The sequence below is a fragment of the Bufo gargarizans genome, chromosome 7 (assembly GCF_014858855.1).
Source record: "Bufo gargarizans isolate SCDJY-AF-19 chromosome 7, ASM1485885v1, whole genome shotgun sequence".
In the NCBI taxonomy this organism is placed as follows: Eukaryota; Metazoa; Chordata; class Amphibia; order Anura; family Bufonidae; genus Bufo; species Bufo gargarizans.
Window position 1 is genome coordinate 87,298,793 of NC_058086.1, and position 26,041 is coordinate 87,324,833.

Sequence of the window (26,041 nt, forward strand, 5' to 3'; positions counted from 1 at the left end):
GTAAAAAATGCCCTGTGAAATCCGAAAGGTGCTCTTTGGTATGTGGGCCCGTTTGCCCACCTAGGCTGCAAAGAAGTGTCACACATGTGGTATCGCCGTACTCAGATGAAGTAGGGCAATGTGTTTTGGGGTGTCTTTTTACATATACTCATGCTGGGTGAGAGAAATATCTCGGCAAAAGACGGAAAGCGGAAAAAGGTGATTTTTTTTTCTTACAAAGTCTCATATTCCACTAACTTGTGACAAAAAATAAAAACTTCCATGAACTCACTATGCCCATCACGAAATACCTTGGGGTGTCTTCTTTCCAAAATGGGATCACTTGTGGGGTTTTTGTGGGATACCTTAGGGTGTCTATGGAGTTATTTGTGGGGGGTTCCTACTGTCTGGGCATTATAGAACCTCAGGAAACATGACAGGTGCTTAGAAAGTCAGAGCTGCTTCAAAAAGCGAAAATTCACATTTTTGTACCATAGTGTCACCACCAGACATCTGAGAAGCTCTGACAGACGTTCTTCAGAACCTCCTCCTTGAGGTTCCTTTTGTTTTGCTTTCGTTTTCTCATCTCGTTAGCCTCTCTCAGCTGTCATGTAGTTGTACTGATTGCATCCCTTTAAATCCCTTCCCATACTGCATCACTTTGCGGTTTATACAACTTCGTGGAGTATGTGCATGCTGGATGCTACTCCTGAGTCTTCTACAGATAAGTTGTGTTCATTCTTTTGTGTTTTCCTGTTTGCTGGATCCCAGGTGACCCTGACTCCCTCCGTATCTAGTGTAGGGAGCCGGTGGTCGTGCCCCGTCACTATTATAGGGTGTTCAGGTGTTATACAGTCGAGGAACGAGGATATGCGATCATCTACCATTGAGATTTTTGCATAGGCTGAGCAGTTACGGAGAGAGCCAGGTCTGTTGCAGGGCTCTCCCTTTGGTTCCTTAGTTTTGGATCCAGTCAGTCGGATCTTCATTTGTGTCTTCTAGTTTTCTGTACACCTTCCGTGACACATAGTTTGTAAACGCTATAACTTTTACCCAAACCATTTTTTTTTTACCCAAACATCAAAGACATGTAGAACAATACATTTAGAGAAAAATTTATATATAGATGTCGTTTTTTGAAGCTCATCAAGAGAATGCCAAGAGTGTGCAAAGCAGTAATCAAAGCAAAAGGTGGCTACTTTGAAGAACCTAGAATATGACATATTTTCAGTTGTTTCACACTTTTTTTGTTATGTATATAATTCCACATGTGTTAATTCATAGTTTTGATGCCTTCAGTGTGAATCTACAATTTTCATAGTCATGAAAATAAAGAAAACTCTTTGAATGAGAAGGTGTGTCCAAATTTTTGGTCTGTACTGTATATATATACGAAAATATATATTTATTGAAACCGATAAAACAAATAAATAGATACATAAAATGGCCATTCTAGCGCCGTGTGAGAGGGGCATTCCTACTGCCTTTTTCATACTTTGTTTTTGGCTCAAAGCATTAGGTTACATTACAGGCGCCTGATGAGGCATCTTTGTTTGCAGAAAGGCATCGAGCCTCGGACATTATTTTATGTGTAGCCTGTTAGAGCTATAAGGGCAACTTTTATTTTATTTTCTAAAGTTGCATTACAATGTGGGACTGTATTAGCTGCTTGCTAGCTGCATGTATTGCAGTGCGTGTGCAGCTTGTGCTGTCATCAGTAAACAAGAGAGATGTGGGCACGTTATTGTAGATTAACAACAGTCTCCACTGAAATAACTTCCATATTGGCAGTGATTATGGATGTTTGGGTTTGATAACAATACCCCAAGTCTTGTCCATTTTTGCTTGCTAATATTACCGCATCACCTAGCCTAGGGACAGGTATCTAAAGGGGCAGTCAGGTTTACCCCTGAGCCTTGAATATTGGATCACTAGATTTGATTGATTACATAATCATTTCCATTGGTGCGAATAGCACTGGTTTTATTCACCTTTTCCCAATTGAGTTCTGATTTAATAAAGTTTTTTTGTGTTTTTTTTTTTAGCTTCCCCTTCCTTTTCAAGTTATTAGTCAATTATTATGGGGTAGCAAACCTGTATCATTGAGATTGTATATGTTAATGTTTGTGTAATCTGATGTACTTTGCTGGTAATGCACTAAGCATCCGCATTGGAAAAACCACACATATTCTGCACTGTGTGCAAGTGGCACAATATTGTGCCAACATATTCTGCATATTCTTCATGTCACATTAAACTTTTTCCTACATAAGTTTCCCTATAAACCTGAAATCTATGTAACTGTACTAGTTCTATTCATAACTGAATTAAACCGATTGTAACTCTTCAGCTTCTACAGATAGATTATTACAACCTGACAAAATTCTATGGAACTGTGAAGAAGGACGCTATGATATATGGTGTTATTGAATACTGTGAAAGAGGCTCACTTCGAGTAAGACTATTCTAAGTTTTTATTTAGTGAATTTTTGCTTATGATTAATCAATTTGCAATGAGATCTCAGAGGATACATGACTGTCTATCCTGTGAACAAGTTTATTTAGTAAAGTGTAACAGTGATAAAGCCTCTTCCTGCAAATGGACCTAACTGTATGTCTATTATACCAGTGAATTGCAGCAAATAGCCTTACAGTTATGTACAGCAGATGGCACATGAACTGTGCCCACCCTGTCAGCAGCAGGTGGCAGCAGATAAACAGTGACCCACCATTTTAGCAGATGTGACCACTGCGAACAGTGAAAGGCAGCAGCTCTCATGGGACCTCACAACTTATGGTCCAGCAGGGAACCTAAAACCACAAGGACAGGACAAGCAATGATGGAAAAGCTTGAAAAGGGAAGTGGCACTCCCAGGCGCTGATTAAGTTTGCTGCAAGGAGTAAAGGAGACAGTAAATAAAACCTTAAACCATTTGTGCACACATTGTTCTTTTATGCCCAATACTCTGATGGCTTTTACAACAGATTTATTACAGAAGTTTCTGCAGCTCTCAAATTCACTAGAAAGGGGTTTGCAGAAGTGTGCTTGAAATTTGTGCACAAGTATGCACTCTGCAAACACAAATAAAGTACAATAATGCCAGAATTATAGAAAACATTCTGGTGCTAATGCTACACTTATTTAGCAAATTTAAGATTCTTGGCAAATACATTTTGTACAAAATTTCTTGGACCCGTCTGCCAAACATCAAGGTGATCTCTGTAAGACAGGAACCTGTTATGTGCCATAATGGCCACCATAAAATTCGGGGAGTACAGGTTCCACATGAATGCTGCTTTTTACCATTTCTTGTGCCATAACAGCCTGCATTAAATCCAGGTACCAACATGCATGCTGAGCCCACTCTATATCTTTCCTGGTGCCAAATGGCTTCCAATAAATACAATGAGAATAGGCTACAGCTTTCTACTGGAGTCAGCCACACCTCCAGCTCAGTACAACTGCAAAAAAGGGGGTAAGTCAGCACATCCCAATGTGCAGGTGCACGCTGCCATGGCTATATGTGAATATACCCTATCTGTGTGACTGTATAAGAAATTTAGCAGCAAATTTTGTTATCTGTGGATATCTAGTCAAAATTTGTGTTTTTCTTCTCTAACTGCAGCAGCATAAAAGTATTAGTGAAATGATTACAATTTTTTTATTTGGTGTCTTCGAATCTGTGTGCAACGCAGCAACTCAAGGCCCAACACTGGTCATAACTAAGTGTATCAGCTTTGCTTGGATTGCATCTTTAACCCCATTGGTGCCTCCAAAGGTACCTTTAGAGTGCTATGGCTGTGCACAAACCGCCATAGAGGTATGTCACCGCCACTAGCACAGTAATAGTGCACTTTTGTGCCTCACAGAGTAATAATGCCATTTGTTCTACCCCACGGGGTAATATAGCCCACATGTTCTATCCTAGTAAAATAAGATTGTTTAGTTAAAATAGTGATATAATAGTGCTCCCTTGAGAACGCACACAGAAAAAAGGCCCACTTTTGCTTCCTACAATGTAACAATCCAACCTTTGTGACTCCTAGAACATAATAAAGGTGGGTATTTTTATTGTGTGGGGAGCAGAAACTTGTATTACTGTTTGACGGCAGAAGGAGGCATTGCTAATAATACACCCTTTCTTCCCCAGAGCAGTAACAGTCCCATCTTTGTGTTGCCTCATAGGTAAAAGTGCCCTCTCACAGGTTATTGCATCACTTCACCTGTTATAGTGCCCCCTTCTAGTTTATAGTCTCCCTCATATGTTACAGTGCTCCCTCTTCATTTATAGTGCCCACCTCACAGAAAATAATAAATCTTCACTCAACGTACCCAATCACTTGAAGGGCTTAACTGAGGCCTCAGTAGTCAGCACTTTGGCACAGGAGACAAAATACAGTCACATCATTGCACCACCTGGTAGTGTAGGGAGTCTATGAATCCCTGCTCTGCCATCAGTATCCTAAGGACATGGATACAGTTGAGTGGCACTCCCGCTGCCAGTTAAAGCATTTTAACTGAAGATCTGGGTTGGCATCCTGCATGTCTCTGTAACCCCTGGACGTCTGACTCAAGTTCCCTAGTGGCACAAAATGTTTTGTTTTTTAAGTAGTGATGAGCGAGCATTCTCGGCCGAGTACCGGTTCGGCTAGAGCATCGCTATGCTCGGCAGATCCGAGCGCTCGGCCGAGTACCAAATGTGCTCAAGCGCCATGCTCGAGTCTCCTCCCCACACGTTTGGTGCCTTCTAAGCAGCCAATAAACATTAGCCATTAGCCATGTTTTCTACTGGCATTACAGTGATTGGCTGGCCGGAACACATCATTGGGTGCTTTTTTTTTTTGGTGCACTGGCATCACCATAACGCCCACTTCCCCGTCCCTTAGTGCTGGCCTTCTTCATATTTATAGATTTTTTTACTGGTTGTGACGCTTTTCTTTTTACTGTCCACAAAATACAGTTTTCAGATACAGGGCAGTATATGACACAGAACAGCACAGATTTTGGACAGTATTTTAGCCACAGATTAGTGTTAAGGCCGATTCATTGGCTTGTATTTGTGGGAGGGGCACGGTTGCCTATATCATGGCACCTCTGCCCCTCCTTCAATGAACGTGTGTCAAACGCTGGCCTCGTTCCGTGTGTGAAGTTTGCGTCCGGTCCTAGAAGTTCGTTTCTGCGCAAAGCAAGCTACTAGATCAGGTAAGTGACTGCCACATTGCAGTCTCGGTTCGCAAGTCTGTCCGGCAGTGCCGGCTCCCTAGGTAAGAGGGGGCCACACTGCACCGGAGCGTCTGCCAGGCAGCTCCGGCTCCCACGTGGCATGAATCGTAGGGTGCAGGGATCAGCGCGATCCCGATTCAAATTTCTTTCCCCCCTTAAATGTCTGGCACAGGCCGCTGTGCCATTAGCTAGGCAGGGTCCGTGGCAGGAGATTGGGTTGTCCCCCTCATGCCCCCCCATGCCCGTACTGCCTCTGGTCATGTTGCGGCGCTCTCACCTCAGCATCCTGCTTGCGGTCTCCTCCGCTGTCTGCCCGTGCTGCAGGGGCAGGCTACTGTGTGGGCTCCCCCTGGTGGCTGCTGGAGTCAATGCAGTCCATGGAGCAGTGTTGGACGATGCAGGCTCCCTCCGGTGGTGACTGCCGGCACTGCAGTCCATGGCTCTGTGCTCTGTGTTGGCTCCATCTAGTGGCTACCAGGAGCTATGACCACAAAAAATAAAAATAAAAAAAGGGGATGTAAAAAAAAAAAAATATATATATATATATATATATATAACTCATGCTTGATTGATGGAGTTTAGGGTTAAGGGGGGGGGGGCATATACTCGTTCAGTACTAGTTAGAGGGTCTCTGTATTGTTGGTCGCACGCCTCTACGCTGGCGCTATGACGTACGCAAGGATCTTACATGTGGTTTTATTCCAGGATTTGTCTCGTCCTTCTTCACACACATTCTGCACGTTGTTCAACCATCAGGGTACAGTATGACAATAGCTATGTTGTGGTACTATTCCACTCTTTTCTTCTGGTAGTGGGTCAGTTGTGCCACGGTCAGACTCACCATTCACAGGGGTGTTCTAGGTTCAGCTATCGCTTCTCCTTGGCTCAGGTTCTCTCGTCCTTTTTCACTCGTATTTTTTCACAGTTGCATGGGTCTCAGCCTACTCACAGCCACGTCACGTCATTCCAGTATCAGTTGACAGTCAGGAGTTGATTTATGCATACTGTATCCACAGGGTATGTCACGTGCGTCAGATATAGTGGAGGCTTCGGTCGACGAGAACCCTGCCAGGATGTCAGAAGGGGGCAGTGTCTCGTCTCTTTGCACTTGGACCATCCCTAGGTTGATGTCGGAGTTGTCCAGACGGGGTATTTTGTATCCCTCTTCTGCTAGGAATGCTGAGTTATACCGGTTATTGGTCGTTAACTCAGGCCCTCAGCAGCAGGAAGTCTCCGCGGTCACTGTTCAGAACTCGCTGACACATCTGTTGTTAAATAACTTGACTTCGTCTGTCACGGATGTGCAAACCAGATTGCAAGCGGTTGAGTCTCGTTGTTTTTCCACTACCCTGCATACCATCGATGTCGCTGTTCCCTCCACATCTACGGCGACAGGGGCAGGTATCCCTGTGACAGTGCCCAGTATTATGCCGGCTCATTTTGTTCCTGCCAATTTAAAGAAGGACATCCTGGAAAGTAGAGATGTCAATCTCGCATCCTTACTGGTCGCTACCCGGGACCTGTCTGATAGTAGGGTAATTGCTTGTGGGGATGTGTCAGTGATCCTGAAAGGCCGTGACCACAGACTGAACCGCAAGCTCACGGTACCTGAATTTGTGCTCGCATTTAGTTTGTACAGAGACGTAATCTGTTCAGTTTGTCCCGAGAGAAGGGAAGAACTTGATCTGTACTTGTTTAGGATAACGGAGTTGGGGTACAAGTATGGTGGTAGTTCCTTCTACGACTACCATTGTTCTTTCTCAGCCAAGGCAGCTGCCACCTTGAGCCAGTTCCAGTTTCTTACTAACTGGGCCAACATTGATTGAGATTTTTTGTAGGCATTTCGCCGGGCTTAAGGCACGGTCATGTTCCCTATGCCAATCAATTGACCATTCCACGGCGTGGTGTCATAAGGCTGCTCAGAGCGAAGGGTCTAGTTCCACAGGTCCTGTTCCCGGCCCGTCCAATTCTAACAAATACTCTGGTTTAGTTGACAAGCTGAGTAGACCAATCAAACTACTCGACAGGTCTCAGATTTGTAATAACTTCAATTATGCATCCTGTAATTTCAGTCAGTGCCGCCTACTACACATATGTACTAACTGCTTCAGAGCCCATCCTAAAGTAGTCTGTTCATTAAAAGCAGATAATAATTACATGTGTGTTGTTAATATAGTTTGATTGCAGCAGTTCCTACGCAGGTACCCTGACCCAGGCTTTGTAGAGTTCCTTAGTACAGGGTTTAGGTTCGGTTTCCACACTGGGATGGTGGCCCTTCCAGACTCCACACACGAGTGCAGGAACTTTACAGTCCGCTGACCAACACCCTGATGTCTCCGATAGGTTAATAGCTGCGGAATTAGTCAAAGGTTTCCTGATAGGCCCTTTTTCATCATCACCCTTCGACAGGTGGAGAATCAGCCAGATAGGAGTCGTGTTTGGCAAATTTAGTAACAAAGAGAGGTTGATTATCGACCTGTCCGCCCCGCATGGTACCCCTACACCTAGCATCAACTCTCTCATTCCATCAGAAGAAGTTAGTATGAGATATGCCACCATAGATCAGGCCATCGCTCTTATCTTACAGTTAGGTCCCAGCACCTTCCTTTCTAAAGCCGATATTTCAGACGCCTTCAAATTACTACCGGTCAAACCGTCCCTCTGGCAGTGGTACGGCATCAAATGGAGGGGCCTTTATTATTTTGCTTCCAATCTCACATTCGGGTCTAAGAGTAGCCCGTGGTTATTCGACCAATTAGCCAAGGCTCTCCACTGGATTTTAGTCCATGAATTCCACTGTAGTAATGTTATTCACTACCTTGATGATTTTTTAATTGTTGAGCGTCCTGACACTCCCCCCAAAGACCTTCATTTGTTACTAGAGTGTTTCAGACAATTGGGGGTTCCAGTCTCTCCCAAGAAAGTGGAAGGTCCTTCCGCAGTCATCACATTCCTTGGTATAGTCTTGGACACCCAGAACATGGTTGCCAGGTTGCCAAGGGACAAATTACAGAGAATTAGGGAAGCCGTTCATAATTTCACATCCACTAGAGTGATTAAAAAAGTTCAGCTACAGTCCCTGTTAGGTATGCTGAACTTTGCGATGCGCATAATTCCGCAAGGTAGGGCATTTGTATCTCGTCTACTTTCTCTCCTTCCCACAGCCCCTTCCCAGGATAGCAGCATAGGTCTGGATGATATGGTCGCTCTTTGTTCCCACGATATCCAGCAACTCCCCCGTAATTTTTTCTGACGCCGCTGCCAATACAGGTTTCGCAGCTATTTTTGGCAACCATTGGTTAGCAGACAGATGGCCAGTCGAAGTTAGTTCCATTCCTGGGTTTTTCCGTACCTCAGCAGTTTTTGAACTCTACCCCTTAGTGGCAGCGTCCTATACCTGGGGCCAACGTTGGTCAGGTCAGACTGTGTCCTTCGTGTCCGATAATACAGCCGTCATCGAGATTCTCAATAGTGGTTCTTCTAAGTCTCCATATGTCATGTTATTTCTTAGGCGCCTGGTCCTTCTGTCATTACAACACCAGTTTCGTTACATAGCTTCACATATAGCCGTTAACCACAACGGAGCAGCCGACGCGTTATCTCGTTTTAATTCTACCCTCTTTTCACAGATCTGTTCAGAAGCAGACGCCGTCGGGAGCCCAGTCCCTCCATACGCTGCTCTAATTCTGCCATAGACGCTCATCTCGCCACCGCTCGGTCACTGCTACTCAAGTCCCTCTCTCCCAATACAGCCAGAGCCTACCAGACAGGTTGGAGAGCCTTCCTCAGATTTCAGGACTCTTATCCACAAGGTGACACCGAGTTCGTTCCGTACATGCTGGCGTTTATAGGTTACTGTCACACCAATCTGAGACTATCCCACGCCACGGTCAAGTCCTACCTCGCAGGGGTGCAACATTTTAGAGCCATGAGTTTCACTCAGCCAGGTTCATTGTTTTCTATCCATGCCATTAAAGCCACTCTGAGGGGTCTCGAGAAAAGCGACCGCGAGTCACGCACTCGCCGGCTACCCGTCACTGGCCAGCTTTTCCGCGACCTTTCCGACTTATTAGACAAGAAACCATTCGGTGCCCTGCATAGTTTAATAATAAAAGCTGCCATGTACCTGGCCTTTTACGGGTTTTTGAGACCGGCCGGGTTTACTTCCCCGGCTAACAGTAGCAGATACATCACCCTCGGTCAGCTCTCAGCTTCCCGAAATGGTTTCATACTCTCGCTTCTCACCTCCAAGACCTCTCAGGTCGGCCCCCCGACCCAGGTGTTTTTCTTCCCGACCTCTCATCAGTGGTGTCCCGTGCGCGTGCTACAACAGCTTCTGTCCTCTCTGCCGAACAAGCCGCCCTGCAGTCCTTTGCTACCATTCAATAATACTCACCTTACCTGTCCCCAATTCATAACCCATATTCGTGTTTTACTGACTAATCTGGCAGTAGATCCGTCCTCAATATCCGGGCATTCGTTTCGCATAGGGGCGGCATCCACCGCGTCAAGGAATCGGGTTCCAGCACATATAATTAAAAGACTAGGTCGTTGGCGTTCGTCCTGTTTCAGCCGCTGCATTCCTTGTCCGTATGCTGAAATGAATCTTGCTTGTCAGAATTTGGTGTTATGAATAAATGTTGATAACATTCCGATTTCATAGAAATTGTTGTTCTTTTTGGCCTCCTTCAGCTATCCCTGCAACGTCACGGTTTCGGCATAACTCTAACCGCTTAGCTAGCCAGCAGGTAGGAGTCCTTCTTCGTGATTGCCCCGACCACAAGTGTTAAGGCCGATCCATTGGCCTGTATTTGTGGGAGGGGCACGGTTGCCTATATCATGGCACCTCTGCCCCTCCTTCAATGAACGTGTGTCAAACTCTCCCCACCCTACCCACCCTCAATCTCAGCTTACACCAAGGGGATGGCCTCCTTCAGCTATCCCTCCAACGTCACGGTTTCGGCATAACTCTAACCTCTTAGCTAGCCAGCAGATAGGAGTCCTTCTTCGTGAGTGCCCCGACCACAATTGTAATTTGCAGTACAGACACTGTTTTATGATGTTGTTTATATTTATGACTATATTATTCCCAATTTATGGGCCTGAAGCGTAGAAATGGTACAGAAATGCAAAGCACTGCGATTAATGTTATAAACCGCAGACAAGAAAACTGGGTGCTGATTTAGTGAAATGTGTATATATACTGATTTTCACTATATATGTTAGTGGCAATAACGCGATTATCAGCGTAACCATCCCACTGCTGTGTCTACTCAAACGATCGCTGCTCACAATTAAGGATGACACTCTGAATGTGTCAGACGAGGAACTGGTGGAGGACATCTCATAGGGTGATACCGAGACCACCCACAGTTCGTCTTCTCAGCACGAATTGGACAGTAAAGAGGAGGAGGAGATGGAGACTGTTGCCTCTGCTACTGAGGCTAGTACCCATGGAACTTTAATTCCATCTGTTCAGCGTGGATGGGCTGAAGAGGAGGAGGAAGAGGAGATGGAGAGTCATCCTGATGTCGACATCTTGCCTGTTGGTACTCTGGCACACATGGCTGAATTCATGTTAGGCTGCTTTACCCGCGACCCTCGCGTTATATGCATTTTAGATAACACGGATTACTGGGTGTTCACCCTTCTCGACCCCCGCTACAAAGAAAACCTCTCATCTCTCATTCCTGTGGTGGAGGGGACGAGTAAAATGGTGCAATACCGTAAGGAACTTGTTGAGAGATTGCTCCGGGTAATTTCCATCTGACAACGCTGGCGATAGAGTCCGTACTTCCTTAGGCAACTGGGGAAGGGAGACAATGGGAATACACAGCAGTTCCAACAAAGGCATGGCAACACTCTCCAAGGCATGGGACACTTTCATGACACCCCGCCAGCAACCTCACCCTAAAGCGAGGCCTAGTGGTACAAGGAGGCAAAAGTTTTGGAAAATGGTGAAGGAATACATAGCAGACCGTGTCAGCATCCTAAATGATCCCTCAGTACCTTACAACTACTGGGTGTCCTTCGCTCACCAGCAGGCCCTCAACCATAATGTTTAAGAGTGTAAGCTGAGAAGAAGGCCCTCACCCGTAATGTTTTAGAGGGTAACGAGCAGGCCCTTGCTCCTAATGATTTTTGAGGGTCAGCAGCAGGCTATTATTAATAATTATTAAAGGGTTTGCATGATACCCTCCTTTATGTGTAATAAAAGGTGCATTTGAGTGCCTGTTCCTTGTAATTTTTGGCAGGCCTTTTATTTAGTGCATAGGCTGTATAAGTGTAGGAGTCCCACTACCTGAACAATTGTAGCACCATGTGAATGAGTGCCTCCATTATGTGATATAGAGGCTGTATCTCTATTTCCTTGTATTTTTTTGGCAGCACTTACACTGTATATGCAATTGAATCTACAGGAAAGAATGTTTCCTAACAAATTTTCCTCTAAAATTGATATTTTTTTGTGGGGGCGGGGTTTTTAGGCGTTTTTCGTCCATCTGTAGAAGTGGCGTACAACTCGGACAACATGGTTCCCAGCAGCGACATTGGTGTCCAAGATGCATCCAAACATTGTCCCCCTGTTACCTGACACGGGCCTTCCGTGCTCACAGCTGAAGGAGGGGCAGGTGAGAGCTGATGAATTTACTTTTTCTTCATATATTGCAAGTCAGGATTGTGTGCACTCCCTGCCTCAGTTGCTTTAAGCGTTTTTTACAAGGGTGTGAGCTATGGCACATGTTTCGCTGCGTCCCTTGGAGGACGATGAAGATAGACTACAGCGAATGAATGCTATTTATGATGCACCCAACAAATCCATCCAGGAGAATTTACAACTTACCATGTCAATGTCTTCACTTGAAAATCTTATGTCTAGAGAGCTCCGTACATGATGGGATCTTACTTCCTTGAAAAAATATACGGATAAAGGAATGATCCCTAGAGGGCTCAGACTAAAGAAAAAACCTACCACCATATATTCGGATACCTTTTTGAAGGAGTGGGAAGTCATTTTGTCAGAGTGTTCCCTGAAACTGATGGACCTAATCGAAATTAATGAGAGCCAAGCTCTTGTGGAATACAGGGCAAACATAAAAAAAATGCAAGAAACCCTGAGCGCACACATCAATAATCCTGAATTCATCAACCTGGATAATAAGCTAAAAGATGATCTTCAAAAAATGGAGGACGATCTCATTAAATTTAAGCAAAGGAAATATAACAGCGATCTACTTGATTATCAGTCCGACCAGGTATATACATGGACAGATTCTAAACAGAATACACCTCGCTCAATCTTAAAAAAGCTGCGCAACAAAAAGAAAAAAAATAATCTGCAAAGGGTTTCCTTCAGTTCAACGGATTTGGATTCTGCCGATTCTGAACAGGATCTTGCCCTGTCATCGACGCAGGCCGCACAAAGTCAAGCGACTGCTTCACACAAAGCGGCTTCAAAAAACGGAGGGCGGGTCGAAAACATGGAAAACCGCCGGTATCTAATAAGATACAAAAATGACAGGATGAACTTGAAGTAATTAATTTATCCGCCTCCATATTGTCAGCTGATGATATCAGTATACTCAAGAGAGGTTTAACCTTTTCTCCTACCTGTCAATTTGACCTGTATAGGACGCTTCTGGATGTCAACAGGCTGGCCCGTGCCCTCACTCTCTGCCGGCATTTTCAGGTGGGTGGTGGCGATGTCTGTGCTGCGGAGGCTGGGGACGCTGATTACGCTGTTGTGTCCACAAGTGATCCTTCTGTCTGTGTCGATATAAGTACTTTAAATAATAGACACATAAGCTTCCATGAAATGATGCATGTATGTGAACTTCAGGAGTCGAATACAGTCCTGAAGGGTCTGGATTTGTATAACAGGTCTATGCATTTCCATACAAAGAATCGAGATTTTTATCCAATTCAGTCCAGATCTCCAGCACTGGATCGATACCAAGATTTGGTGGAACGTGATTTAGTTTTGCTGCATGATCAAATTAATCAGAATCCTGGGGGTAGCAATAATGTTACTAAAAAAGAAAAAAAGGCCTTCCAGGATTTGAAAACGAGGGCGGATGTTGTAATCAAACAATCTGACAAGGGGGGTGGGGTTGTCATGCTGGACAGTGGTCTATACAAGACCCTGATTGAATCCATGCTTAGTGACACTACAGTATATGTCACTCTCAGTGACAACCCCCTCCCCTCTTTTCAGAAGGAACTCAGGGACATTTTGGACTTGGGGATCCAATCAGGTTTCCTAACCAACAAGGAATCAGACTATATCTATATTGTGTCCCCGGTTATCCCAGTGTTTCACGCACTTCCAAAAACACATAAAAATGTTTTTCCACCTCCCCTCACACCAATTGTAGCGGGCATTGGCTCCTTTTCCGAAAGAATGTCCCAAGGGGTTGATTCCATACTTCAGCCACTTATACCACTAATACCAGGTTATCTCGGGGACACTACGTCCGTTCTGCAAACGATTGACAATATTGAATGGTCGTCAAATTATGTATGGATCACAGCGGACGTAGTGTCCTTGTATACAAACATTCCCCACCAACTGGCCATCAAATCCCTTACTTGGTTCCTACAGAGATATGGGAACATTACTGCAGGTTTGCAGGAATATGTCCTGATGGTGGTGGACTTCCTCCTCAGGCGCAATTTCTTCATGTTCAACAATAAATTTTACTTCCAGATATCGGGGGTGTCGATGGGGGCCAAATTCTCTCCCTCCATTGCTAACATCTTTATGGCATGGTGGGAGAGGTGTTTTCTCTTCATCGACACCCACCCTTTTTGGCACCACATCAGGTTGTATGGCCGTTACATCGATGACCTGATCCTGATCTGGACGGGCGATGTGGCGGCCATACCATCCTTCTGTGGTTACATCAACTCCTGTGTGGACACTATTTCTTTTAGTGTCCACCATGATACACTGGAGGTGACCTTTTTGGATTTGCGCCTGAGGGGACACTCCACCACCAATCGGGTCTCCACCTGCACATATAGGAAGCCCATGGCAGGTAACACCACATTATATGCGACATCCTGTCATCCAAAACATGTAATTGCCAACATACCCAGGGGTGAAATAATCCGTGCAAGAAGGAATTGCACGGAAGAAAAGAGCTTTATGGAGGAAGCTAGACACATCTCCCATAGATTGGGTAAAAGAGGCTATGGCACAAAACTTGTAGAGGAGGCCATACAACAGGTCTCAACCATTGAAAGGGGATCCCTCCTTTAACCTAGACAGGAACATTTATTGCAAAAGGAGGCTCCACTTTCTGATACAGGTACAAGTAGTAAAAATAAAAAATAAAATCATAATATCAAGGACAAGGGCAGAAGAAACAATCTGTTTGTGACACAATACAGTACAGAATACCAACAAATACGTCATATTGTAAAAAAGCATTTTCCCGTCTTGTCATATGATAAAGAATGGACTGACATAGTTGCAGATGGGGTTAAATGCGCAGCTAGAAGGGCGCCTATAATTGCTAACTATGTCAGCCCCAGCCTGTATCAAGAAAAGAAAAAATCGCAACCAGCGTGGCTTAGGACCAAGGGAAGCTATAGGTGTGGCCATCACAGGTGCATTTGCTGCACACATATGTTAATATCCAAAACTTTTTCTTCAACTGCAAACAACAGAGTCTTGCCAATGAAAGCGTATCTCAATTGCAATACAACCCATGCAGTTTATTTTTTTTTTTTTTTTTTTTTATTTGTATTTTTATTTTACAGACAATATAAAAGCAAATTTCCAATCAGATATACTATAATAGCGCACATTAGACAGTGTATCGTCTCCATGCCATATATCGGACACATACAACAAAACAATCTGTGACCAGAGGAGTCAGCTCTAATACCAGTACATAGGCATGGGATCCACAACCCAAAAAAAAAAACACACAAGAATAAAAAAAAAAAAAAAACCATAAACCCATCCCCCCTCCGCCCCGCCCCCTCACCCCCCACCCGTTTCCACCCGGCTTGGTGCGGCCGCCGCGAGGGGCGGCGGAGTATTCCTGCCCCCCTCATAAGGATTTTCATTAGAGCCTTTACAATTTCACACGTATTCTGGCGTGGGCTGTGTTGATAGAGTTTATCTAGGAATATATAATGGTTTGTTGGGGTATATCAGTGGTCTCCCCAGTTACTAGCCATCAATTCTGCTCTGGGGTATTACGGCTGGCTATTTCCCTTCTCTATGGGCCCATTCCGGTAGCGTCGTTTAATCCACGTCGTTTCATGCCCTCAAAATGTGTTATTCGCGTCATTAAACTTTGCCAATCATTGATTGTTGGGGGTCTATCTTTCACCCACTGTCTCAAGATTATCACTTTGGCCAAAAGAAACCCCTTTAACCAGTATACCTGTTCATTTTTAGTGGTTTTGTTTTTATACTCAGGAGGAAGCAATCCAAGAACTGCTACTTGAATAGTCATGGGAGGACTGTTCCTGCTGTTTGCCACCATTGTCTGAAATATGCAGCCCCAGAAAGTCCTAATAGCTGGACAGTCCCACAGCATATGTACAAGCCCTGCGGCTACACAAGAACATTTAAGGCAGCTAAATTCTTGACCCTTGTTAGTGTACATTTTAGTCAACAGGCTCGGAGTAACATATAAGCGATGTATTATTTTGAATTGTATCAATCGGTGTTGTCGTGAAAGAGAGGCCTTCTTTATATTTTGATATATTTCCTGCCATTGTGAGGGGTTACATTCCCCAATATCTGTCTTCCATTTATCCACACTTTTAAATTTAGTGATAGTGCTTATTTCCTCGATGAATCTCCTATATATTAGTGAAATCTTAACTTTATTCCCTACTATGTTATAACAAAAGGATAAGAACCCCGGAGTAACTTTTATCAAGGGTGTTTTTTTGAGAGTGTATGATAGTGCATGTTGTAGTTGACAATATCTATAGTGCTCTAGTGCAGTTATTGGTGCTTGTTTTATCAATTCCCGTATTGATTTACTATTCCCTTTTGTGTATATATGTGAAAATAATAAAATACCTTTTCGAGTCCAGAATTCGTTTTCGTTAAGTGTCAAAAATTCAGTTAGGGCAGGGTTGTCCCATAAGGGGGAGAAATCCAGAATTTGAGGGGCATGGATCAATATCTTAATTTTATTCCAAACTTTCTGTAGCGCGGCTCCGGTGGGGCAAAAGTAATCTGTACGTTGAAACATTCCGGATTCCAATATACTAAAAATGTTATTGGAGTGTAGTGGGCGTTGACCTAGGATATGTGATATTAATACACCATCCCCGACATTGACGCACCATTGTAATTGTGCACAGAGATAATAGATTTGAAAATGGGGCAGGCCTAGGCCCCCGTTACTTACGGCCATTCGCAGGTATTGTAGTTTGATGCGGACCCTTTTTCTGCCCCATATCAGATCATTTATCAAGCGGTCAATCAGATTGAAGACGCTATCCTCAATCCAAGTGGGGCAGGAGCTGACCGTATACAATATCCAGGGTAACAAAACCATTTTAATCAACGCAATCCTATTGATCTGCGAAAGTGGGAGTTTCTGCCACACTCTTATTTTGTCTTTTATTCTCCCCACTAAAGGGGAAATATTTAACTGATTATATTCCCTAATATTATTGCTGATTTTTATCCCGAGATAATCTAAATGATCTGTCGGGGGAATAATTCTGATCCTAAGATCGTTAGGGGGGGGCATCCGGTTCAGGGGGAAGAGTACAGACTTAGACCAGTTTATCTCATACCCAGCAATTCTGCCGAATTCCTCTGTTATCCGCATAACATTGGGGACGCTTCTCCAACCGTCATTCAGGTAGAGTAAGACGTCATCTGCATATAAGCAAATCTTATCGTCTGTCCCTCTCCCCCCGAAGCCGGATATGCCAGGTTCAGTCCGTATCCTGCAGGCAAGGGGTTCCATAAAGATTGCGAAGAGGAGAGGAGAAAGGGGGCAGCCCTGACGTGTTCCCCGCTTTAGGGAAACAGCAGGGGTAAGCACCTCATTGACTTTAATTCTAGCAGTTGTTTCACTATATAGCAGTTTAACCCATCCAATAAATTCCTGGCCCAGATTCATCCTATACATAACACGCCAGAGGAAGGGCCACTCGACACGATCGAACGCTTTAGCGGCGTCCAATGATAGTATCGAGCGGTCCTCCCCTCCGCCAATCTGGATATTAAGAAAGGTCCGCCGTATATTGGTCTGTATCTGTCGCCCAGGAATGAACCCTGTCTGGTCCACATGTATCAGGCGCGCTATTACTTTTTTTAAGCGATTGGAAAGGACTTTTGCAATTATTTTATAATCTGCATTGAGCAGTGATATTGGGCGATAGTCCTCAACTTTATTTCCCAGTTTCCCCTTTTTAAGGATCAATGTAACCGTTGCTTCGGCCAGAGACGGGGGCAGCTTTCCGCGTTTACTAGACTCATTTAGAACAAGCAACAGTCCGGGCAAGAGTATCTCCGCATGGCGCTTATAGATGCCAAATGGAAGTCCATCCGGACCCGGCGCAGAAGAACCCCGAGTCCCCTGCAGGGCCGTTTGTAATTCCTCCAATAAGATGGGGGCACACAAAGAGGCGGAATCGGAGACCGAGAGCGCCGGGATCCTGACTTGTTCCAAAAAGGCATCTATTTCGGTCACTATATCTACCGCCTCAGATCGATATAAATTATCAAAGTGATTAAAAAACTCTGCTACCATCTCCATTCCTCTTTCCAATCTACGCCCATCCCCCGTCAGTATCTGTCTAATTCTTTGGGGGGGTTTTTGATTTGCTATAATAGAAACCAATAGCTTACTCGGGGTACCCGCCTCGCAGAAATCTTTATAGCCCATGAAAAATAGTTGATTCTGTGCTTTTTCCTTCATAAAGGTAATGTAATGATCTTTGGCAGATTTTAGCTTAGTACGCGTATTCATATCATTTCGTACTCGGATACAGCCCTCCAGATATGCAATATTTGCCTCCAGCTTTTTTTGTTCGGCAGAGAAATCATTTTTTTTCGTTTTTATTCTAGAAAAATACAGCCCACGCATAAATGCCTTCATGGCATCCCAAACAAAATGAATGTGAGCTGTACCGATATTCTCTTGCCAAAATTGTGAGAGTTCTTTATCTATCCCAGCGGAATCATTTAATATAGTTAGCCAGTGTTCGTTCAATCTGAACGATCTGCTGATCCCGGTTTTTTGTCCGGTCTTCATCACCAGTAAGATCGGTGAATGGTCGGATATGCCATGGGTCTCGTATGTCATTTTTGAGATAGATTCAAGCATCTGCTCATTGGCCAAGGCCATATCGATCCTAGACATAGCGCTATACGCTTTGCTAAAGCAGGAGAACACCTGTTTGTTGCCGTAAAGCCATCGCCAGACGTCGGTTAAACCCATCTCCTCACAGAACCCGCGAAGTAGAACATGTTTATCCTGCGCACTTTTCCGGGCGGTTGAAAATCTATCCAGCGCCGGGTCGAGCACGCAGTTAAAGTCACCACATATTAATATCGGAGAGCGCTCTCTATTATGTATAAAGAGTGCCAGCTGCTTTAAAACTGTCATTGTGAACGGTGGGGGAATATACAAGAAAGCAAGGACGCACCTACTACCATTCCATTGGGCGAAGAGGAAGATATATCTCCCATCTCTATCAATCGACTGGTCTAGCAGGATAAAGTCGATGCTATGGTGTATATACACACTGATCCCTCGGGAATATGCCGAGAGACCAGAGTGAAATTGATGTCCAGCCCATCTCTTTATTAAATACTCAGGGATATTCGGTGTGGCATGCGTTTCTAATAAAGCAACTATTGCGGGGAGGTGTCGAGTAATTAAATCAAAGACCACTACCCTTTTCATTCTATCAGCCAGTCCACGCACATTCCATATCATGACTCTATTACTAGTCATCATGAATTATGGAGGAGGCGTCCGTCACCCCCCAAAGGCAGCCGCAACCAAGCCGGGGTCCCCCCCCACCCATTATCCACCCACACCCATTGATACCCACCCCCCATCAACCCCCTTACTGGTTCACTGATGCGAAGCATCGTTGTCAACCTCTTACATTTCGCCCATCCGTCCATGGGCCGCCCACCGCTATTACCCCACCCCTAGGTTGAGGGGCGTTGCTGCCACATCAACCGAGGTCCGGCGTCTAAGCCCTGACAGAGTCAAGCCATTCAACGGTTTCTCTGGGGGAGTGAAAAAACATTACGGTGTCTCTATACACCACTCTTAACTTAGCGGGGTAAAGCATTGAATATTTAATATTCCCCTCACGTAATCTTTTCTTAATGTCAAAATATTCCCTACGCTTGCTTTGGGTGTCCCTAGAAAAGTCGGGGTATATCTGTATCGAATGTCCGTCAAGTGTAGTGTCAGCTAGATCTCTCTTCCGTCGGAGCACCCAGTCTCTATCACTAGAGGAGAGTATCCTAATTAGGATGGCTCGGGGGGGGCTACCCGGCGGCATCTTTTTTACAGGGATTCTATGGGCTCTCTCCACACATAGTGCGGGAGTATCTCCACCAGAACCAAGCATTTCAATTAACCATTTTTGAATAAACGCCACGGGGTTGCCCCCCTCTACCCCCTCAGGGAGGCCGACTATTCTCAGATTGTTACGTCGTGCCCTGTCCTCCATATCAGTTAGTCTTGCATTAATACGTTTATTTTCCTTATCCAATTCTACAATTTTTTTTCCCATCTGTAACTGTTCTGTTTGAACCTTAGTTAACCCGGTTTCAACAAGTGCGATGCTGGCCCTAATTTGGTTCATATCTTCTCTAATAAGAGTAAGATCCATCTGCAGTGTCTGTACGGTGATGGAGACATCTAAAACTGATTGATTGGTGGTCTGTACCACCGATAATATATCCGTTAATTTGTTCTCGATATTATCAAATCTCGTGTGTTGCTCAGTCTGAATAGATGGATCTATCTGTGTTTCAGCCAGTTCAGGTGTTTTCTTTCCCCCCCTCTGTCTCGGTGGGGGCGATTTCAAGTATTTATCCATTCTCGTCTGTGGACTACTACTGCCACCTGCCCTGGGAGATCCCGTACCCCCGGATCTCCTGTTATATTTAGCAGGCATGTTTTCGAAGTCTATCAAACGAAAGTACAATATACAAGGTTCCAAACCCAGATGCTGTCACAACGCCACCCAATGGTGAAGATATCCCAGCGCTACCACAGCATCTGGCGCTACAACACGACAATATTGACAAAATGAAGTTTGTATACAAACTTGACGTTATAGCTATATGGGGAGAAGTGTAACTACATGAACATATACGTACATAATGGAACGTCAGTTGTTTACGTAGCAAGGAAAAAAGGAAAAAGAAAATCAACAAAATATCAAGACCTTAAACGATATCAAGCTATAATGGCGAATATCAAACATAAGTCAAAAGCACTATTAAGATTGGTGGTGCAGACAAATTCAATAGTGATCAATAATAATGTGGAGGTAGTCCATCCAATCCGACCAAACTCGACACAATCACCTCTATTGATTTTTATTTTTTTTTCCCCTTCCTTTTCCTTTCTTTTTTTTTTTTTTTTTTTGTGTATTTTCTCCTTCCCCCGCTTCTTTTTTTTAACGGAAAGTATCAACTATAGGCCCCCATAGATCGTTATACGTTCCTTGTGGTGTAGGAATGCTCAATACTTATTCAGTATTGTTCAGCACGATACTGATTCAGTGTTAAACCATCATAGGGGAAACTGTGGGGGCTATTGCCGCCAAGGGATTAAATGACCAACGACAGGAGCTTGCAGGGGAACCACGTGTCAACCAGCCATGCAGTTAGCAAGTCCCCACATATCAAATGGAGTGTCGTCCCCGCCGTCACGAATTTCCTGAGGGGTTATGACAGGGCATCCCGCATCCCACACACCGTTCCAGAAAATATATGCAGGGATCCTACACCTAACTAACCCAATAACTGGTAGTTAGCAGATAGGCCGAAAATTGTACCATTCAGCCGGCGGCTATCCTTGCGCCCGTAGTTAATGTAAACAACCTGGGTTAGTAAGGGGGGTTGACAATAGGCGACTTGGCGCACGCAACACAGAGGTGATCTCACCGGTCTTCGGCAGCGGCCAACAGCCAGCATCCAGTCATCAAGTGCATCAGTGTGCACATAGCCCTTTAGACCGCAGCCATCCACCGTCGGCGATCCCAGCGTCGGCAATCCCGGCATACAGCATACAAGAAACTGCGCCCGACGACGCCTCTAGACACCTCCAGATCCACCGCCAACAAAGTCAGGTGAGTCAGGTGAGCGCCGGCACCGATCCTCAAGCCTCAGCCCGATCTTCACCTCAGTCCACGATACCAGGACGTAGCAGCAAGCAGCAAGATACGGCAGGGCACAGCAAGGCAGCAGGGCAAGCATCCGGCCATTCAGCGTCTCAACATTTTCCTGCCACGGTCAGATCTCGGCAGGGGGACGCAGAGCAGCAGCGAGGGCCAGGGCGCCGAGACGCCGAGACGAGGCGAGGAGGTGGGCGGTACCCATGCGGACGCGCGGCACGCCTACGCAGCTGCTCCGCTACGTCATACCGCTTGGCATCTTTGACATTTATGTGTCGATATAAGTACTTTAAATAATAGACACATAAGCTTCCATGAAATGATGCATGTATGTGAACTTCAGGAGTCGAATACAGTCCTGAAGGGTCTGGATTTGTATAACAGGTCTATGCATTTCCATACAAAGAATCGAGATTTTTATCCAATTCAGTCCAGATCTCCAGCACTGGATCGATACCAAGATTTGGTGGAACGTGATTTAGTTTTGCTGCATGATCAAATTAATCAGAATCCTGGGGGTAGCAATAATGTTACTAAAAAAGAAAAAAAGGCCTTCCAGGATTTGAAAACGAGGGCGGATGTTGTAATCAAACAATCTGACAAGGGGGGTGGGGTTGTCATGCTGGACAGTGGTCTATACAAGACCCTGATTGAATCCATGCTTAGTGACACTACAGTATATGTCACTCTCAGTGACAACCCCCTCCCCTCTTTTCAGAAGGAACTCAGGGACATTTTGGACTTGGGGATCCAATCAGGTTTCCTAACCAACAAGGAATCAGACTATATCTATATTGTGTCCCCGGTTATCCCAGTGTTTCACGCACTTCCAAAAACACATAAAAATGTTTTTCCACCTCCCCTCACACCAATTGTAGCGGGCATTGGCTCCTTTTCCGAAAGAATGTCCCAAGGGGTTGATTCCATACTTCAGCCACTTATACCACTAATACCAGGTTATCTCGGGGACACTACGTCCGTTCTGCAAACGATTGACAATATTGAATGGTCGTCAAATTATGTATGGATCACAGCGGACGTAGTGTCCTTGTATACAAACATTCCCCACCAACTGGCCATCAAATCCCTTACTTGGTTCCTACAGAGATATGGGAACATTACTGCAGGTTTGCAGGAATATGTCCTGATGGTGGTGGACTTCCTCCTCAGGCGCAATTTCTTCATGTTCAACAATAAATTTTACTTCCAGATATCGGGGGTGTCGATGGGGGCCAAATTCTCTCCCTCCATTGCTAACATCTTTATGGCATGGTGGGAGAGGTGTTTTCTCTTCATCGACACCCACCCTTTTTGGCACCACATCAGGTTGTATGGCCGTTACATCGATGACCTGATCCTGATCTGGACGGGCGATGTGGCGGCCATACCATCCTTCTGTGGTTACATCAACTCCTGTGTGGACACTATTTCTTTTAGTGTCCACCATGATACACTGGAGGTGACCTTTTTGGATTTGCGCCTGAGGGGACACTCCACCACCAATCGGGTCTCCACCTGCACATATAGGAAGCCCATGGCAGGTAACACCACATTATATGCGACATCCTGTCATCCAAAACATGTAATTGCCAACATACCCAGGGGTGAAATAATCCGTGCAAGAAGGAATTGCACGGAAGAAAAGAGCTTTATGGAGGAAGCTAGACACATCTCCCATAGATTGGGTAAAAGAGGCTATGGCACAAAACTTGTAGAGGAGGCCATACAACAGGTCTCAACCATTGAAAGGGGATCCCTCCTTTAACCTAGACAGGAACATTTATTGCAAAAGGAGGCTCCACTTTCTGATACAGGTACAAGTAGTAAAAATAAAAAATAAAATCATAATATCAAGGACAAGGGCAGAAGAAACAATCTGTTTGTGACACAATACAGTACAGAATACCAACAAATACGTCATATTGTAAAAAAGCATTTTCCCGTCTTGTCATATGATAAAGAATGGACTGACATAGTTGCAGATGGGGTTAAATGCAGCAGCTAGAAGGGCGCCTATAATTGCTAACTATGTCAGCCCCAGCCTGTATCAAGAAAAGAAAAAATCGCAACCAGCGTGGCTTAGGACCAAGGGAAGCTATAGGTGTGGCCATCACAGGTGCATTTGCTGCACACATATGTTAATATCCAAAACTTTTTCTTCAACTGCAAACAACAGAGTCTTGCCAATGAAAGCGTATCTCAATTGCAATACAACCCATGCAGTTTATTTAATTACTTGCACAAAATGTAAATTGCAATACGTGGGCTGTACTATCAATGCAATAAAATCCAGGATACGCAAACACATCTCTGATGTGCTCCACCATGGCAATCGCAATGTATTTGCAGCTTGTCTGCACTTTGCTGTTTGCCATGGTGGGGACACATCAGATATGGTGGTACAAGGCATAGAAAAAGTCTTTTTGCCTAAACGTGGAGGAGACTATAGAAGAAAATGATTAAACAGAGAGTCTTTTTGGATATTTTTATTGAACACGCGCCAACCTGAGGGGCTCAATAAACGCTTAGACCTGATCCTGCAGCAATAATTTAGTTACTAGTAATTCAGTGCAACAAATCACCCCCTCCTCCTTCTCCTGGGAGTATTATAGGAGCAAAATTTCTTCTGCTGATCTGACTTCCATCACATTCCACCATATTCTACCTAGTAATCAGTATGCATTCAGCATACACCTTATGCATATCCTTCATATTTATTTCTTTGCATAGCTGTTATTTTTCACTATGTATATGTATGGTTCAATGCTTTATTTATTTTTCTTTCATTATTTTTCATGAGAAGAGTTAACTGAAGGTGTGGCACCTTTTCTAGGGGGCGGTTACAGGCCTATGGAGACAATTAGTGAATACAGGTGCACCCTCCCCTTTAAAAGGTCTCGCTTTTAATGTCTTTCTGTGTCATGAGGAAGGGCTGGAATTGTCTCTGGTAGCCCAAAAAGCTTAGACAAGACTGCTATTTTTGTAATTTATGGATGAGTTTTTACCGCAAGCAAAATAAATCTACATTCCTTTATTCAAGTGGAACTGGATTTCTTTCAACCTCTTTTCGCATTGCCCCCTGCTGAATCGATTTCAGAGGTGTTTCCATCACTTTCAGACCTTTTCCTATGAACCAGGCACCCTCCCCTCATCTGAGCGGTTCTCTTTCTCAAAACTCAAAAAAGTCAGACTTTGCCCCTCTGCCATCTGGGAAGGGAAGGTGGCACAGACTTGAAGCACAAGTCCCCCTCTACTAGCCCTGCGAGTCTGGGCCTCCTAGCTCCAAGGGAAGTCGCCGTGTGGTACTTCCACGTAGGAGGGGGACTTTGCACAAAATGTGTCCGAGCTTATGGAAGTGAAATCGGGTAAGGTAGTCTGACTTTGTCCCCGGCAAAACTTCCACGAGTGGTGCAGTTTTGAGAAAGAGAACCGCTATGAGAACGAATCTGGATTTTTTATCCGACCAGCAGTTCCAGAGCCTGGGCATGCCGGCGCACCACCCCTGGGTCACAGGGGTGGCGTTGCACGGGAAGGGGGGCCCCTTTCCAACACCTCCCGGAAGAAGGTAGAGAGACCCTGGGGGGTGGGCAGGGTGTTTGCATCCCACCATCAGTTTCAGAACTTCAGAGACCCCGCGGGGGGGCCCTCTGAGGTGGGGACTTCAACGGCAGGGGGAATTTTGGAAATTTCTACCCAGGAATGGCAGCGCTATAGGTGGGTAAGAATTTCTGAATTTCACCCCCTGCCATTACCGGAGGCAAGGTGGGCCAGACTAGCTGGAGGTCTCCTCTTGGAGCACAAGTCCCCCTCTACAAGCCCATGCAAGTCTCGGCTTCCTAGCCTCCAGGGGAGAACTGGGTGGTCACATCCCACCAGCAGTTCCAGGGGCCTGGGTAGGAGTCGCCCACTCCTCCCGCTGGCTCAGAGAAGTGTGGACTTTGTCATTTTTTTGAGAGAGAGAGAGGGTACCATGACAAGGGGACGGAGTTGAGGGGCGCATCCCGCCAGCAGTTCCAGGGGCTGGGGCAGGAGTCCACCGCCCCGGCCTTTCGCCACCCCTGGGCAAGGGACTTGCGCTTCTGAAGCGTGCGACCGACGAGAGAGAACTCAATGGGGTTGTCCCGCCAGCAGCCCCCCCGGGCTCATGGAAGCGTGATCGGGTAAGGCAGTCTGACTTTGTCCCCGGCAAAACTTCCACGAGCGGTGCAGTTTTGAGAAAGAGAACCGCTATGAGAACGAATCTGGATTTTTTATCCGACCAGCAGTTACAGAGCCTGGGCATGCCGGCGCACCACCCCTGGGTCACAGGGGTGGTGTTGCACGGGAGGGGGGCCCCCTTTCCAACACCTCCCGGAAGAAGGTAGAGAGGCCCCGGGGAGCGAACTGGGTGGAAGCATCCCACAGAGCAGTTCAGGGGCCTGGGCAGGAGTTCCTCGCTCCTCCCGCCGGCAGAGAAGGTAGAATCTGCCGGTTTGA

The 26,041-nt window shown here is 45.3% G+C and overlaps 1 protein-coding gene across 1 annotated transcript in view; it reads left to right on the forward strand.

Annotated features, from left to right (window-relative positions):
- GUCY2C (guanylate cyclase 2C) overlaps positions 1 to 26,041 on the forward strand; it is a 576,500-nt gene that overhangs the window by 296,123 nt on the left and 254,336 nt on the right. The window contains exon 15 of the mRNA XM_044302403.1: positions 2,330 to 2,434. Within this exon, the coding sequence (XP_044158338.1) occupies positions 2,330 to 2,434 (105 nt within the window). The remainder of the gene's footprint in view (positions 1 to 2,329; positions 2,435 to 26,041) is intronic.